The 16,756-nt window shown below is 39.7% G+C and overlaps 1 protein-coding gene across 1 annotated transcript in view; it reads left to right on the top strand.

Annotated features, from left to right (window-relative positions):
• rorca (RAR-related orphan receptor C a) overlaps window positions 1–15,444 on the top strand; it is a 31,145-nt gene extending 15,701 nt beyond the window's left edge. The window contains exons 3-10 of the mRNA XM_036579601.1: window positions 1,184–1,325; window positions 1,680–2,147; window positions 4,707–4,828; window positions 6,394–6,526; window positions 7,572–7,679; window positions 10,799–10,909; window positions 11,575–11,687; window positions 13,409–15,444. Coding sequence (XP_036435494.1) covers window positions 1,184–1,325; window positions 1,680–2,147; window positions 4,707–4,828; window positions 6,394–6,526; window positions 7,572–7,679; window positions 10,799–10,909; window positions 11,575–11,687; window positions 13,409–13,570 — 1,359 coding nt within the window. The 3' untranslated portion in view covers window positions 13,571–15,444. The remainder of the gene's footprint in view (window positions 1–1,183; window positions 1,326–1,679; window positions 2,148–4,706; window positions 4,829–6,393; window positions 6,527–7,571; window positions 7,680–10,798; window positions 10,910–11,574; window positions 11,688–13,408) is intronic.
• The last annotated feature ends 1,312 nt before the right edge of the window (window positions 15,445–16,756 follow it).

Genomic DNA, 16,756 nt, shown 5'->3' with positions numbered 1-16,756 from the left:
GTGATTAGTATTATATTAATATTGTGATTAATTTTATCCAAAATGAAGTTCTAGTAAAATAAACAACCAGAATGGTGATAATAAAGTTAATAACCAGAATGACTTTCTAATGAAATGAATATCCACAATGAGATGATAAAAAAAATGTATAACCAGAATGAAGCGGTTATAAAAATTAATAACCAGAATGAAGTTCTATCAAAATTAATATCCAGAATGACATTTTAATAAAATTGATTTCTAGAATAAAATGTAATAAAATTAACACGTAGAATGGCATTATAATAAAAATGAATATCCAGAATGAAATGATAAAAAAATGAATAACCAGAATGAAGTTCTATCAAAATTAATATCCAGAATTAAAATGATAGTAAAATTCATTTTTAGAATGAATTTTTAATAAAATGAATGCGTAGAATGACATTATAATAAAAAGGAATATCCAGAATATCTTGTGTTCATGGAATCTCAAGGAGGATAATTTGATGAAAATGATTCACTATAGATACCGGATATTATTTACATAACTTTAACAATGTGTTTAACGTCTTATTCACAGTATATTTCCAATATTAAATATTAAAAATCAGTGTATCTAATTTATCTAGTGTTTGCAAAGTTTTAAATGGCATCTTTGGGCCTTTTGTTTCTGTGCTGCATCCTATATTACTAAGACTTTATGGAATTGCACTTTATTATACTGTAATTATCATATTTTGTATAGAACAGTGATTTCCAGTTCAGTCCCCAGCTGGTCCACAGTCTTAACTAACTCTTAACGCACCTGAGCCAGGTGAGCTAATGTTCCGCGTGGGCAGCCTGCAGGGAGCCAGTGCTCTGTTATTTTGGTCTGAAGTTTTGAATGAAGAGTGTTTTTCCTTTCATTCCGGAGTGCTGTTGGGAATTCTATTATAATCTGATCCCCTTTGAATCACCAGTTTCCACTGGTTCAGCCCCAGGAGCCGAATGAAGTGATTTCATCTGCGTTATGAAACACCAAACAGGAACCAACTGTTTTCTCGGTTTCATTTAAATCCCAGTCGGTGTCGCCTTAAAAATAAAAATCGTATTCTTACCCTCCTCTGTCCTGACCCTGTTAGTTAGGAGTTGTCGTTTATGGTCAGTCCGACCCCGCGCTGGTTGTGTGTTTGATTCCGGCTGTGTTTCTGTTTTCCTGCAGGGTTTCTTCCGCCGCAGTCAGCAGAACAACGCCATGTACTCATGTTCTCGGCAGAGGAACTGCCTGATCGACCGCACCAACCGCAACCGCTGCCAGCACTGCCGTCTGCAGAAGTGTCTGGCACTCGGCATGAGCCGCGACGGTGAGTGACCCGCCGCTGACCCCAAAGACACCTGCTGCCTTCTGAAATGAAGGGAGTTTATCCCTCTTTGCTGGAGTAGCAGCCTCTACTCCTCTGGGAACCCTTCAGATGCTGGAACCTTATTCTGTTTTAACTTATTATCCTATGATTTTCCCCTTGCTTATGCAAGTCGATTATCTGACCTTCTCAGAAATATTTCGCAAAAAAATTTAACAACTTATGGCTTAGTGGCCGTTTTGACTGGAAATGAAGTAAATGACGGGTGGTCTCCGACTTTTACACTGTGCTGTATTTTGCGAAACTCTTCTTAAATAAAATTTAATTTAGTCACTCTCTCTCTTTCCTCTTTTTCAGCTGTGAAGTTCGGCCGCATGTCCAAAAAGCAGCGGGACAGCCTGTACGCGGAGGTGCAGAAGCACCAGCAGTCTCAGGAGCGGGCCGGGGGCACTGGGGCCGTCTCTTTGCCCCCCCGCGGGGGAGATGAAGTTGGAGAGAATGGTAACAGTGGGCACGGAAGAGCATACAGCCGCAGCAGCTCCAGCACGGCCCTCAGCGACCTGGACGACATCGGAGCGCTGCCGGACAGCCTGCTGTTCGACCTGCCGCTGACACCAGAGGGTGCCGGAGAGTACTGCAGCCTGGAGATGCTGGGGGGCAGCAGGGGCAGCAGCTCCTCCTCTCAGAGCTCCCCCGAACAGAGCGGACAGGAGTTCAGCGACACACCCCACATCAAACACGAGTACGAGCTGCTCCACGAGACCGGCATGTACACACACTCTCCACTCAACGGCCAGCCTGACGGATGCTCCCTGCTGGAGATAGGTCAGACTCCCCTGCACTAGACACTCTTATATTGTGGGTATTCCACTACTTTTTGATTGGGCTGCACGATCTTTTGTTTCCGTTATCGTGATGAGTTTCTGCAATAAACACATCATTAATTACCTCACGCAGCATCAAAGTGATGAAATTAGATTGGCGGGAACGTAGCATTAAAAAACTGTTCTCATTCTCAGTGTGTAACGTGTAAAGCAGTAATGGCTGCAGGCACAACAAATCTGCATCATCATAATGAGCTTTTAATGCATTTATTTATTTTTTAGGCCAATATTGAAAATAAAAATATAAGTATTTATTCATGCAAACACGAATAGAAAAGGCTGTTCAGGGAATCCTGAGTGTTTTTAGATGAAAACAACTCTTGGAACTTATGTTACTACAAATTCTCCACAAGGGGGTGCCATTAGCAGTCAACTTACTTTTTATTTCATTATTTTTATATTTGCACAATAGTGAACGGTGCTTTTGTCATTTTTTATCAGAGACACACTATTTTAATAATACTTTATCGCTTCTCATATTATCATGGTGATATCGAACAGCTTTATCGAACATTGCGTTTATGTCTATATCGTGCAGCCCTAATGTGTAATAAGTTAACCCAGTCACTTTTGGGTGTTCAGTAGGGGTGGAAATCAATAGAAGACCCATGATACACTATTACTAGAAATGTATGATGATGTCAGAATCTTATTGGTACAGAAGTGTTTTTAAAAAATTGTAGCATCACAAAAATTTTTAGATTTGACTGATATTTCAAACCAGTATTTGTATATCAGTAACAGTATATCATTCATTTTACTGCATCTTAGGTATCACCATACAATTCAATTGTGATATTTAAAGGTTTTATATGCTAAGAATTGAAATGTGTTGCAAGTTACGGCTCTGAAGGAAAACCTTTTGTCTTTCACTTCACTCTTTATATTGATGCAGAATAGAATAATGAAGTAGACAAAGCAACAACAAAAAAACTACATTTGCATTTAGCAGGTTTTCTTATTGTGCTTGATTCTGATTGCTGCCTGGTTGGAATCAAAGCTCACTCTCCAATGTGGAGCAGTGGTGTTATCCACTGCGGTACCCAACCACACCTACCAACAACAAAGGCAGGAGCCTAGGTCTCTCAAAAAAGAAAGACATCTCAGTGCCATCTTGTGAACTACGGAAGCATTAGATGTTCCTATAACTTGTTGAATGGACTTCATGCATGTTAAATATCTTAGTCAAATATCGAAATGTCAATATTTGGGTCTCCTGAGTGGTGCAACCATCCAAACGTTGGCGATCCCTGGTGATGCTACAGCCATCCATGGCCGGGAGTCCGTAAGAGACACAGTTGTCCTCGCTCTCTCTGAGTGGGCAGGATAGCCCCCCTTCTCCCCCATCACACAGCACGATGCTAGTCAGCGCAAGCCTCTGTTAGCTGACATAACATAACTGGCAGTTGGCGTGGCAGTTTAAAAAGATGCGCTTGCGCTTCACAGGACTCGGAGAAAGCCTTTACTAGCTCTTGCCCTACTAGCGCTGGTGGTATCGTGTGATTGAGGGAGTCCTAAGTAGTGGGTGGAATTAAAGATGTTTAAATTGGTTTGAAAAAAAGTCAGTATTTGAGCCTCGATACATTATTCCACTCAAAATATCAGAAAACTATTTTGATTTTTTCTCCCAGCCTTATAATTCAGTGTTTTTTTTTTAAATAATTTTGACTCATATCGAAAGAATTGAATTGAGATGAACTGAATCGTGGTGAGATTTGGGATTTTGTGATGCAGTGAGTCATTCCCTAAAGAATTACAAGAAAATCGATCAGAAATTAGAGAGATTTACACTCACCCAATACGGATATCAGAACTCTCTTAGTATTTCATGCAGTTAAATAGGTTTTCGACTCAGTGTGTCAAAGAGAACTGCAGAGTCATGTGGTGTGGATGGTGTGCCTGACGGAGCTTATGTAATTTGCGTTGTGTCTCTTGGTTTTACATGCATGATTTCCATGGAAGGCAGTGCCGTCATACCAAAACAATAACACACTGTATGAGCTGACAGCTTACAGTGATGCATCACAGCTTCCATACATTCTGCTCAGTCAAGCATTGACTACAGTTATAATGAGTTACAGCACTTGACAGTGCAGCTAAACCCTTAAACCTGTATTCGGGCCCACACTTTACATGTTTTATCATCAAAAATTAGAGGTGGGTAATCCAGGTCCAAAAAGCAAAAACCCTCCCCAGGATTTTGTTCCAACAGCTTGACTTCTCTAATTTGCTCAGACCAGCAGTAAAGGTGTTCAGGCAGTTGGAACAAAATCCCGGGGAGGGTTTTTACGTTCTGGACCTGGATTACCCACCTCTACAAATAATTTATAGGAAAATGCTGGCTACAAAGTGTTTATAGTTCTGTGTTCATGTTTAATTTATAATAATAATAATCAGTCTAGAGTTCAAGGGATTGAATCTAAAACAGCACAAAGAATGGTATTTTATTGTCTTCTCAGCATGAAGTTTGTGTTCATGTGTTTGTGTGTGTTGTTTACAGAGCGTATCACCCAGAGTGTTGTGAAATCCCACATCGAGACGAGTCAGTACAGCCCCGAGGAACTGAAACGGCTCACCTGGAATTTCTACACAGCTGAGGAGACTCGCACCTACCAGAACAAGGTACTCAAATAATGGATCAAGCTTTGGGTTTAAATCTATAAGAATAGAGTTATAGCTGAAGTAAGGGCGCTATAATAACTACACTCAGCCTTAAATTGCTTATATTGGTACTGAAGCTGTATGGTACTAGTATTATAATGCAAACAGGCCAGTTTTTCGTGGTGTTGTCGTGAAAGGTATCCCTGGTTAAGGTGTGTAGACATAACACCCAATATTGCTGTTCTATGGAGTTAATTTAGTGCCAAAAGTCTCAAATATAATAATAAAATTCACAAGCAAAATATTAAGTATCAAAATGTCTGAGATGTTGCAAATACGAATTGTGAGAATTAAATCAAAATTAACTTTTTAAAAAGATGACTACGCACTTTGATTCCAGACGCAAAAAATATATCAGCAAATCATCAAATAACTCTCATTATTTGCATTTACAAAATATTTTGGACAATTTGATACTCAATATTTTGCTTGTTGATTTTATTGAGTGCATGTATTTAATAATCCGATAACTGCGGAAAATCAGATTTTGTCGTTAAACTGATCAACGTGTTTAATTGCACTTGAGTCATCAGATAAAGGGCAAACTCTGGGTCTACATGAGTCAGACAGTAATCGGATTTCTGCTTTGCAACCAGCCAGTAAACTCACAGAAGAAGACGTGACGTAAACGTAATGTAAAACTCGAACTTCATACCGTGGCTTTTTTTTTAAACATTGAGCCACTTTACCTGAAAATATGAACAAACATTATTTAGAAGATGAAGAATATTTAAATCCTTATTTCGTCAAGCATGTAGTCGATTTCAGCGTTGCTACAAAAGTGTTTTGTTGCGTCTTGCGGCGACACTGCTCACTTATTTCCGGTACCGCAGCCTGTTTTTGCACACGCTCAGACTGAGAAATCTGAAAGAAATCAGAGTAAGAGTTTACATGCACTGAGAAATCTGATTACTGAGTTAAAATCCAGCCTCTTTTATTAGATTTCTTAATCAGATTTCTAGACCTTACTCTGATGTAAGAAATGAGACTGTGCTGTTTACATGACCATTTGAATAATCAGATAACTGCAGAAATCCGATTATGATTGGATTATTGAGTACATGTAAACGCACTCAGTGTTTTATATGATACTTTTGGCACAAAATTAACTCCGTACTGTTCATTTCTAATATTTAAACACAGTATGTTATTGCTGGTAGATCAAAATCTCATAAAGGGACGTTCAGACTTCCTAAACATGAAACGTGCCACATTTTTATATTGTGTGCAGATTTCAGGACAAATGGACCAGTCAGAATTGTCCAAACTTACCAGAAAAGTAAAACGAAATAGCGACGATATCCCATGCATATGTGGCATTATCTTACAGTCAGACTATGATGACTAAGAAAAAAATGTCCCTGGATGAGCTTCCTCATCTGTATATTTATATAGAATTGTTCTATTTAAGATATGGGAGGCAATAAGTGGTTCTAGATCAGGAGTCTTTACCCTAATCTGAAATATACGGTCCAGTATAAAGTGTTTGTGGTGCTAACAGCTTCGTTCTCCTCTGGTTCACACAGCAGACGGAGGTGATGTGGCAGCAGTGTGCGGTTCACCTCACTAACGCCATCCAGTACGTGGTGGAGTTCGCCAAGCGCATCACCGGCTTCATGGATCTGTGTCAAAACGACCAGATCATCCTCCTCAAAGCAGGTCAGCACCACTTATCGCCATGGGAACGACCGTCAGATGCAGTGTGAATCACTCTGTTGTTCATAAGTTTGGAATCATTTGTCTTCTTAATAATTGCTATTTCATATACAGTAATAATAATAATAATAATAATAATAATACAGTTTTAAGTTGAAATAATGTACTGTAAGTTAATTCACTGTAATTAATTATCATTTTTTATTTGAGATTTGATCACTTTTGAATTACTTTTGAGGCATTCTGGATATAAATTTTATTAGAACTTCATTCTATATTTATATTATTATGATGCTCCATAGCTTTCTCACTCGTTTTACTCATCTTCTCCAGCTCTGTTCATCATTCAGCATTTCTGCATTATTATTTACAGCTTCCTGCTAAACAGTTGAAACCTGTTTGAACCTGTTTGAGTTACAGCATCATATCAGAGACATGTTTTAATGTACTAGCAACAAAATCGTTGGAACACAGCTGGTTTTATATTACTTAAAACAATGATTTAACACTCATGCGGTCTTGCGCCCACCCGAAGGTCCCTGAAGCCCCCCTTTTTAAGACTTCTGTGAAATGCAAATGTAGAAATGTTGTGTTTCAGTGCAGTTCTATCTTTTTCTCATTCGCAAATATATTATATCATGAACAGAGGAGTTGGAGAAGGCTGGTTAAATCAATGAGTAAAACAGAATAGTCTGCATTATTCATTGTTTTTGTGCTAACAGTTGCTTTTCTTGTTTCCTTCTCTCTCTCTCGCTTTCTCCCCCTCTCTTTGTCCTTCTTTGTGCATTGTTTGCTGTGCTTTTTACCCGATTTCACATTTAAATGAAAACAAAACCCACTTGTCACTTTTTTCCTCCGAAACCACTAAATCCATTATCACCACAATTATTTGAATGTTGACGATACATTACTTTTTTTGCGCTCATCCTTTTCCCATCAATTTGGATTTGAATTCCATTTGAATGAATGGCGGGTGGAACCTTTTTTCTCTTTTCTGTCTCTGCCCTCCTGCTCCCCCTGGTCTCTGTACGCTCCTTTTGCTCTGCAGGCTGTCTGGACGTGTTGCTGATCCGGATGTGTCGAGTTTATAACCCCCTCAACCACACCCTGCTGTTTGATGGGAAGTTTGCGAGCCCTCAGCTCTTTAAAACACTCGGTAAGACTTCGCACACATAGATGACGGGCATTGCGTTAATGAGACGCTTATGTTTAGTATAATGAGGGAAAAAAGCCGCAGAGTGCGTTCAGAATGGTCTAAAGTCATTTTTTTGCAACATTTGTAAACTGAATGAACATTTATAAGTGCCCATTTTAATTTGTATCATGTAATTTTCATCATTTTTCTCTTTTATTCACAGTCAGATTTGGATTTTCTTTTGTTTTGTTACAAATCAATAGCCCCGTGTGACCAAAAGACTGAATAAGACTGTGTTGTATGATTGATTTTGAAAAATGTACCAAAGCAACATTAAATATTTGAGATATGGACATAAATGGGTTAATATGGGTTAAGGAGTCACTGCATAGTAGGGCTTAGTCATAATTCAAAAATCACAATATCGCTGCAGTTGGAACAAAATCTCATTATCTCCAAAATTATGACTTTACAAGAGAAGGAAAAAACCTGCTTTGCTTTTAATGTGAGTAAATGGAACCAGATGTTTTTCCAAGTCATTTTGGGCCGTTTCCTTTGGTCCATCCGTTATGAAATTTACACACAGTGTAAAGACCAACAGGCATTTTCAAATTATGTCAAAAACTGAAAAACAGAGATACAAGGTTTGGTCCCAACAGCAGCCATATATTTTTTATATACTTTTATATATTAATACTTTGATACAATTGAAAATAATTGCTCATTATATGCATTATACTGTATATTTCATAAAAAATGTTTGGGCACAGCTGATCAAATGCCATGTTTTGTTGATTTTCTCATTGCAAATAAGGCCTCTACAGAGAAGACACTTGTATATAACAACTTTAGTGCACAGTTTTTTATCTTATTGTCCTTCATTAATAGAATTGATTGGATTTCCTGAGTGGAAAATGGGTAATTGGTTTCCTTTCTTCTTCTATTCCTAGAAACACATCAAAACATGCAATTTGACCCAAACTTTGTACTGTATAAAAACATATAGCAAGTAAAAGGCACAGATAACCACTCAGTCTGCCTGGTGTATTGAGGAGCAGAACGCTGTAATCACATCATCAAAAGTGCTTCAAAGGCATTATCGTTATTGCAGTTTTCAGCTTGGAGCCGAGAGCGTTTTTCAGTTACAGATACGTTGCCGTTTTAATCAGTGCTTCAATCCGCACTGGCCGACAAAGTGTGGGCGCCTGCATCTTGCCACATCTTTTTCAGTTATTTTTCCTGAGTGGAGCATAAACTCCATAGAGATCCTGTCAGATTTGATACTCCTACTTGTGGTAGCACTGTGAACTGTATCCTAGACCGTAATTTACTAAAACGTTATAATAATTCAAAGCAGATCCTGAGACTTATGATGAAGAAGCCAACAGCGGTGCTGCTTGTGCTGTCAAGTTTCAAATGTGCTATAAATCTGTAAAGAAAAGGACCTAAAAAGGTCTCATATTCCCACTTGGATCCAGATTGGATTGCTTGGCTGCTTGGACTTCAGTTACACCAGAGAGGATTTATGAAAGCATGTAAAAATATTTCTGAGAATGCGATCAAATGGTTTTGGCATGAGGGATGGGGGACTCATTGCCCTTTTATACACTGTTAGAAATAAAGGTTCTGTGCAGATACATTTTTAGTTCATCAAGGTACAAACAGTGTAAATGTTCCCTCAAAGCTCCAACAGTGGTTTTAAGGTCTGATTGTGAACCTTAAATAAGTTTTTCCAGGTGAAACGTTCGTATTTGTACCTTTTCATAACCGAATGTTTTAAACAGAACAGTAAAATAAAAGCCTGGAGACGAGACGGGGTGTGTGGAGTCAGTACAGCTTAGAACATATAATTTCAGTGGATTATGGTTCAGTTATGTTCCCTGACTAAAGGTACTGAGATGGACCATTGAGGGTCCCACCCCAGTGACAAGAGGGGTCCTGCACCAGTGACAGTTTAGGACCTTTATTTCTGAGAGTGTACAGGCAACAGAGACTCAAGTCTCTTTCATCTAGTTCACCAAACTTTAGTGATTACTTCCCCCTCTTTGTGATTACGGCAAACTTGTGTCCTTTTTTGGTGATTGCTAGACTGCTGTGACTATTTTGAGCCTGAACACGCATCTTCTGATGAGCTGATTTTAAGAAAAAACAGTTTTATTTTGGGTCTGTTCAGCCATCTGCTGGGTCTTTCAGCTGTTGTGGATGAAGCAAGACTTAAGCAGACAGGAGCTGTATCTCTTTTCATCCCATTGACTTTAACCCTTGAGTGGTGTTGATGTGTTTGTTACTCAGTGGTCTGTTTGACCCACCGCATTATTGTTTTTTCAAATCAATACAGCCATAAAAATTGATGTAAAAATACCAGATGTTTAAAATATCACAAGTGTCCAGAGTTCTGCTTTAGCAGCTGTAGCCAGTCAGCAGCCTGTCTATGTTGTCCACCCTCACACACACACACACACACACATACACACAGATACACACACACTAACACCAGGCCATGTAGGAGGAGAACAGAGTGAAGGACACAGCACCTCCACACTTTTACTCCCCACAGATTCACCCAACACCACATGTGTAGTATAAATGTGTGGGGGGGTGAACAGAGTGAAGACACTGAAAATGGGATATTTTATATGTTCTTCACAGAAAATGAGCAAAGGCCAAGAATCTGAGGTTGAAATAATAATAAATCACATCATTTTCTATTTGGTAAACATTGAAAACGGGTCCCACAGACCCAAACACCACACAAGGGTTAATAGGTGTCGCTATTTTGGTTTACCTTATATACCGCCTTTGCGTACAGCATGCTTATATGAGGCTGACGTGTCGTACCTGGTGTGAATTCAGGGTAACAGTCACTCAGTACGTTGTTATGTTGGCTGTTCTACTCAGTTTAACCCTGTACTGCTTGTACAATATAACTCAAAAGTAAATATATGAGCAGATAAGTGAGTAATCGGTTTCCTTCCTGCTTCTGCTCTAATAGAGGTTCTCAGTGCCAGTTGTGGCTGTTCCTAGCTGCTCGGCTCTGAACCAAGAGGTGTTGATTGGCTGATAAGCTGAGTCAGGTGGTAGAACATGTCTGAGAGCTCAGCAGTAACCTTTATTTGTGTGATGTCCACTTTTTTCTGCAGGCTGTGATGACCTGGTGAATGCTGTGTATGAACTGGCCAAGTCCATGAGCCGCCTGCAGCTCACCGAGGAGGAGATGGCTCTTTTCAGCGCCGCTGTCCTCCTCTCTCCAGGTCCTCCACCTTATTTCATTTACTTAGATTACTATTATCATTGTTACACACAAGCAGAATGGAACTGTTTTGTAGCGAAGTATCGAATAGAGTCAAAATTAAGCCTGTAGTGACAGAATTCCCTGGTGATGCAATCAAAACATTCCCAAATTGACCCTTCAGGACTGGACGAATTTATTTAAATGGATATACAAGCTGATGTGGAGGGAATAAAGTGTTTACAGGCAGGGGCACTAGGCAAAGGTTGGCAGCCACATCAGGCCCCACAGAGACAAGGGCCTCATGAATATTCATGATATTCATGACATGTGTATATCAGGCACAGTAACAAAATCAGACTTTTTAATTGTGAGGGATAAAAAGAGGTTGGAAAATGTCCATGTATAAAAAAAAAACATGGTATGTAAAGTCACACATACATCATTATTTTAGCCTTAGGACCAATAATGAAATTAAAACTATTAGATAAATAACTAGATAAGATTTAAGACAATTTCACTTGCCAGTCTATCAATGTTGCTTCACTTGGAATCCCAAAATCTCTACTAATTTAAAAATGGCTCATCCAGAGGGCCCCATTCTTGTCTTTTGCCTAGAGCCCTAAAATCACCATATCAGCCCCTGTTTACGGGTGTTGTAACAGTTCTGGGTGTGTTTTTCCACAGACCGACCATGGCTTACGGATAGCCAGCGGGTTCAGAGGCTTCAGGAGAAAGTCTACCTGGCACTGCAGTACTGCCTGAACAGAGGGGGCACCTCAGAGGAGAAACTGACCAAGGTGAAGTAGACTTCGCTGTTTTAGGGATGCTGATGTGTATTTAAGTAAAGTGCAAGACAGTGTAAAGTAGAGGTCTTTAATTAAAATTCAGTAAGGTCCAGTTAAAGAAAACTTCCTCAAGCAAAGGTCCAGAACATCATAATGTCTAACTTGCATCATGATTCAGTGCCATATACTGTTTACTGAAGTAGCCTAGTAGGTATATCAACATCTTATACAGTCAACAACTGAATGTCAAATCAAATAAAGTACAGTTCAGTAATATTTCAACAACATTTATTGTCAGTAAAGACCGTAAAGGCTAGAAAAGTTACGCCTATTAAAATAGGACCACCCCGTCAAAATTAAATAGTTCTCCATAGTTTATCGGTTATAGGTCCAGGTGTGCATAGGACAGCGCCTGGGTCCAGACTCGGTCCGCAGTCCCTCTATTAGTGACCTCTGGTGTAAAGTAATACTGCATTCATAGCTCATAACTTTAGTGCATTTTTGTTGTATGATGTATACTGATGTATTTAATACTTTACCATGGTAATATAGTATTGTAGTAATCCTCTTTTTTTGTTGTTAAGTTTAAGTTGGAAACAAAAGGGTTAAATTCTTGAAACACCCAACAGAAAATTATCCAGTCAGGAACAGTAACAAAAACCAGTCTGTTTAATTTTAAGGGATATAGAGAGTTGGAAAATGGTCATGTAATTTGAAACATGACTAATACGGTACATAAAAGCAAATACGTATCATAGGTGGACCTTATGGGAAGTGAATTACAAGTCAAATGAAGCATATATGTCCTTTAAAGTTATCACTCATATAGCCAGTGTTACTAGGTTAGCCTTTTGCTGACAATACTCACTTTCGTGGAGGGGTCCATGGTGTTTCCCCACTAGCTGGAATGTTAGAGGTCAAAAATTGCATAATTCCAAACTCCAACTTCCCACAATCAAACACACTAAAAACACTCTATGTGTGGCCTGAGTGGTCAGTTTTGACACAGTCAAATAATTTGTTTGTCCTAAAAGGTTACTATAGCAAATAGTATATGAAGTGAATAGTACACGAAGACTAATAGGGCAAGAATGACTGCAGTTAGCATGATCACATTAGCATGGTCGAGCTAACTGCTAGCTTTTGTGCTGTAGCTATGTGAATAGTTACTTATTTGTGCCTTGTTAGCATTCATTCACCGTTAGCCATGTTAGCGTTTTGGCCAAAGCCTCTTCCTAGGCTAAATGACATTCTTCTTGAGCTTTATTCAGTAATTAACTTTATGATGTATAATTCTATTACTACTCTAAATGACTCAGTAAGTACTATAAATTATTCAGTAAATCATTTGATAACTAATGTGAATTATTCAGTAATTATCCAGTGGTTAATATAATTATTCAGTAGCACTGTGAAACATTTTACTATAATATCTACTATGACTTATTCAGTAACTACTAAGAATCATTCAGTAACTATGAATTATTCATTAACTATGAATTATTCAGTATCTACTCTGACTTATTCAGTAACTATAAATTATTCAGTATCTACTATGAAGCTAAGTTCTGTAGTTATGAGAGTGAGGAATAGACGTGTTGACCCACTTAAAAACTAACTACTGAAAAGTTTGCTGAGTCCAGGACTAAACCTAAATCTGGAGAATTGACTGTGCCGACAGTATCTAATATTCCTCTCTTCTCTTTCCTCTGTCGTTCTCTCCTCTCCTCTAGATGGTGGCTAAGCTGCCCATGATGAAGTCAATTTGCAACCTTCACATTGACAAACTGGAGTTTTTCCGCCTGCTTCACCCCGAAACGGCCTACAATTTCCCTCCGCTCTACCGGGAGGTGTTTGGTAGCGAAATCACCTTCCCCGACTCCACTGAGGGCTAGAGCCAGGCCGGCCCCCCAACTGGTGCTTGAGAGAGAGAGAGAGAGCAAAAGAAAGTTAGGAATACAGAAAGAAAGAAAGATGTAGGGATGAAATGAGGGAGGGGTGGTAGATTTGAAGCGTCATTGGCAGACCAGCAGCTCACTGACAATCATGCACGCAACACTTTAGGACTCCAAATCCCACGATCCCTTTCTTCTGGCTCCCTCCGAAAGGGGTTACTGGCGCTAGCGCGTGAGCAGGCCCCGCGTTTTTCGGACTTTTATTTGCGATTCTACACCAGTTGACACAGGAAGCGCCGCGTAGTCGTGTGCACGCTACCTGTTTTAACAGAGTGACAGGAGAAAGTTTAATTTTAGTCGGAGCTCGAATCTCCCTAAAGATGAAGTACCCAGTACAGCGGATTGGGACGCGACCGCCTCTTTCAGTTCTCTTTAGAGAATCTTTATGAATGTACCCTAGTGGATGTGTGGCACAGCCTCAGGAACGAGACGGAATGTATTATGTGTATTTGTCCTGTAAAAATGTGCTTTTAAGGCTTGGTTTGAGTGTAGCAGCGCCCCATTATCAGCACCTCATCACTAAAAAACCGGAGGGACCAACAGCAAGCAGACTTTGTAGTTGTTTTTAGCATTTTAGCATGCTGATCAGGGTCCGTCAGTCTGTTTCTGCCACGCGTGCACTTAGCTGTAGCACGTCCCTAAGTGTACAGTAATCTTGTGCTGCGCCTATGCATGCTTTTCTACAGGGCTGTGGGCAGACAGTGTTTCCGAGGTTGTTATTTTGACCTTTTTTTTAACTATAAATTTAAAATAAACCTCAGTCCCACCACCCTTTCCCCTGCAAATGCCACTCTAGAATGAAAGAGAAAGTATTTTATTAATATTTTTCTGTAATTAAAATAGATACTAAAGAGATTTATTTAGAATAATAGAAGCTTTTGAATATATATATATATCTATATATTTATATTCCATAAATATATCATAAACATGCGTTAAGATAAACAGATAGACAGAAAGAGAAGGACCTATTGAGAGAGCGAGAAAGATGCACCATAAAAGAATGAATGTTCTCAACATCCCTCAAAGACTGCCTGATTTTATTTTATTTTATTTTATTTTGTTTTATAAGAAGCATCCTGGCTCGAGCTGCAGTTTTAGGAAAGCTTTGGATTTCGAGGCAGGTGGATAGCACTTACGGACTCTGAAAAACCTCCAAATGTGCGAACTTGACCTTCTGAACTGGCTCTTCCCTCAGCCTACATGTCACTCAGGATGGAAAGACTCCACAGTGCACACTCGGTTCACTGAAAACTGGACAGTGCTGTTGCCCTGCCGGTGAAGGAAAGCTGGAAGGCCCACTCTTCCTCACTCCGCAAGTGTGTGCCACAGCCACTGCACTGAAAACTGCATCGAATTTACTCGATTCAAGTGTTGATCTCCAACCCTGGTCCTGAGAGCTTCCTTCTTGTACAGTTTAGTTCCAGCCTGTAAGCTGAACCACCCCTTACTTAACCCTAATACATCTGATCCAGCCAGTCAGGGACTTGGGAAGAGGTCGATTAGCTGGAGCAGGTTTGGCAAATTGTGCTGGATCTAGGCTCTGCAGGAAGGTAGATCTCCAGGATCAGTATTGGAAAATACTGGTGCACGTAATTTCTACATGAATAAAACATCAACTGAACAGTGGTGAAAAAATGAGACAGAATCTTATATTTTAGCTGATGATTAATTGCCATATAAGTAACTGCAATGAACAATTTCATAGTATATAATAATTGCAATACAAGACTGACCAGGTTGGCTGATCAGCTGTCTTGCTGCTATCAGCACTTTATTGTATTGTACCAAATTCTGAATTTTTATATATATATATATATATATATATATATATATATATATATATATATATATATTTTGTGCACTATTAGAAAAACTTTTACCAGGACACTTATTTATCTGAACCAATCAAATGATCTAACATTGACCTCAGAATTGATTTTCGGCAGTTATTGTGTTGATTCAATGCATTTTATTCATGTAGAAATAAATGAAGCTGAATGGAGTAAATTCAGTGCACTGCTTCAGTTCAGCTGGGGGATATTCTGGAGGCACCTTGGAGATTATGGAGAGGAAGTGGAAGGGAGGAGCCTCGTGTTATGAGAGACAACAAACGGTTCGATTTGCAGCGACCCAGCCTGAACTGTGCGGGAGGTGGCCGGCCATGGACACGGAGGAAACGGAAATGGGAGTTTTCCTTGGAAATCTTAGCGTCCAGCCTATTCCTCTCATCCCTGCGGAGATACTGTGGAGATTTCTTCGTGCTCCGCAGTGAAGCTGATGGAGAAGAGAATGCTCAGTGTTCTGTGGTGTGATTTGTTCCTCTCCTGACCTGTTTTGACCTTTTCCCTGCTCTCCTTTCCCCAACGCAGTGACTTAACTCCACATAGCTATGACACACTTTTGGTTCAGCAGAGCCAGCAGCTGCCCCCTGAGTAAGGGACTACTACGGTTAAAGTGTATATTCTATTTTTCATACTTTTGCAGAGCAAACCGAAGGACGAAACTAATGTGTCTATTTTGCGCAGATGTATTTTTCCACTATGGTGCGTTAAGCTCTGGAGGAGAGGCTCGGTAGGACGGGACATGTAGCTGACAGCTCACGTTTTCATCTGCTCATCTCCAGCACGATAAGACTTCGCCTGAGTGAAGGCAGGAAGTCCGTACTCGCTGTGGCAGATTAGCATCGGACTCCGGGGAGCTTGGTGTGGCCGGAAAAGTGTTTTATCAAAAGAGCCTTGCTGTCCAGATCCAGTACAGAACTTTTTTTTGTTTGTTCGTTGTTGTTGTTGTTATTTTTTCTGTAGCATTGTACAAACAGGTCAGTCTGAGAAGCTGACTGCTTCTGCCGTTGTAACCGTTAACATTTAGCAAAAACACTTCACTTCTGCCGTGTTTCCGCACTGCTGGAACAGTGCTCATCTCGGTCCAGACCCAACACTTCCTGTAAACCTTTTATACGTATATATAAAACTTCTTTGGTTCTGCAACACTTCTCTAGGTGCATAAAGGAATTTTCCAATGTTTTTTTCTTTCCTCAGATATGTTTTTCCAGTTTTCACTGTTTTGGGGGAGTACATGTTTCTGAAGTACAGTAGAGTGCAAATATGAGCTCTTATAGATTTC

This window comes from Colossoma macropomum, unplaced genomic scaffold, assembly GCF_904425465.1.
Source record: "Colossoma macropomum unplaced genomic scaffold, Colossoma_macropomum, whole genome shotgun sequence".
NCBI classification, from domain to species: Eukaryota; Metazoa; Chordata; class Actinopteri; order Characiformes; family Serrasalmidae; genus Colossoma; species Colossoma macropomum.
The sequence above is the reverse complement of the archived record's forward strand: the minus strand, read 5'-3'. Positions and strand labels throughout refer to the sequence as shown.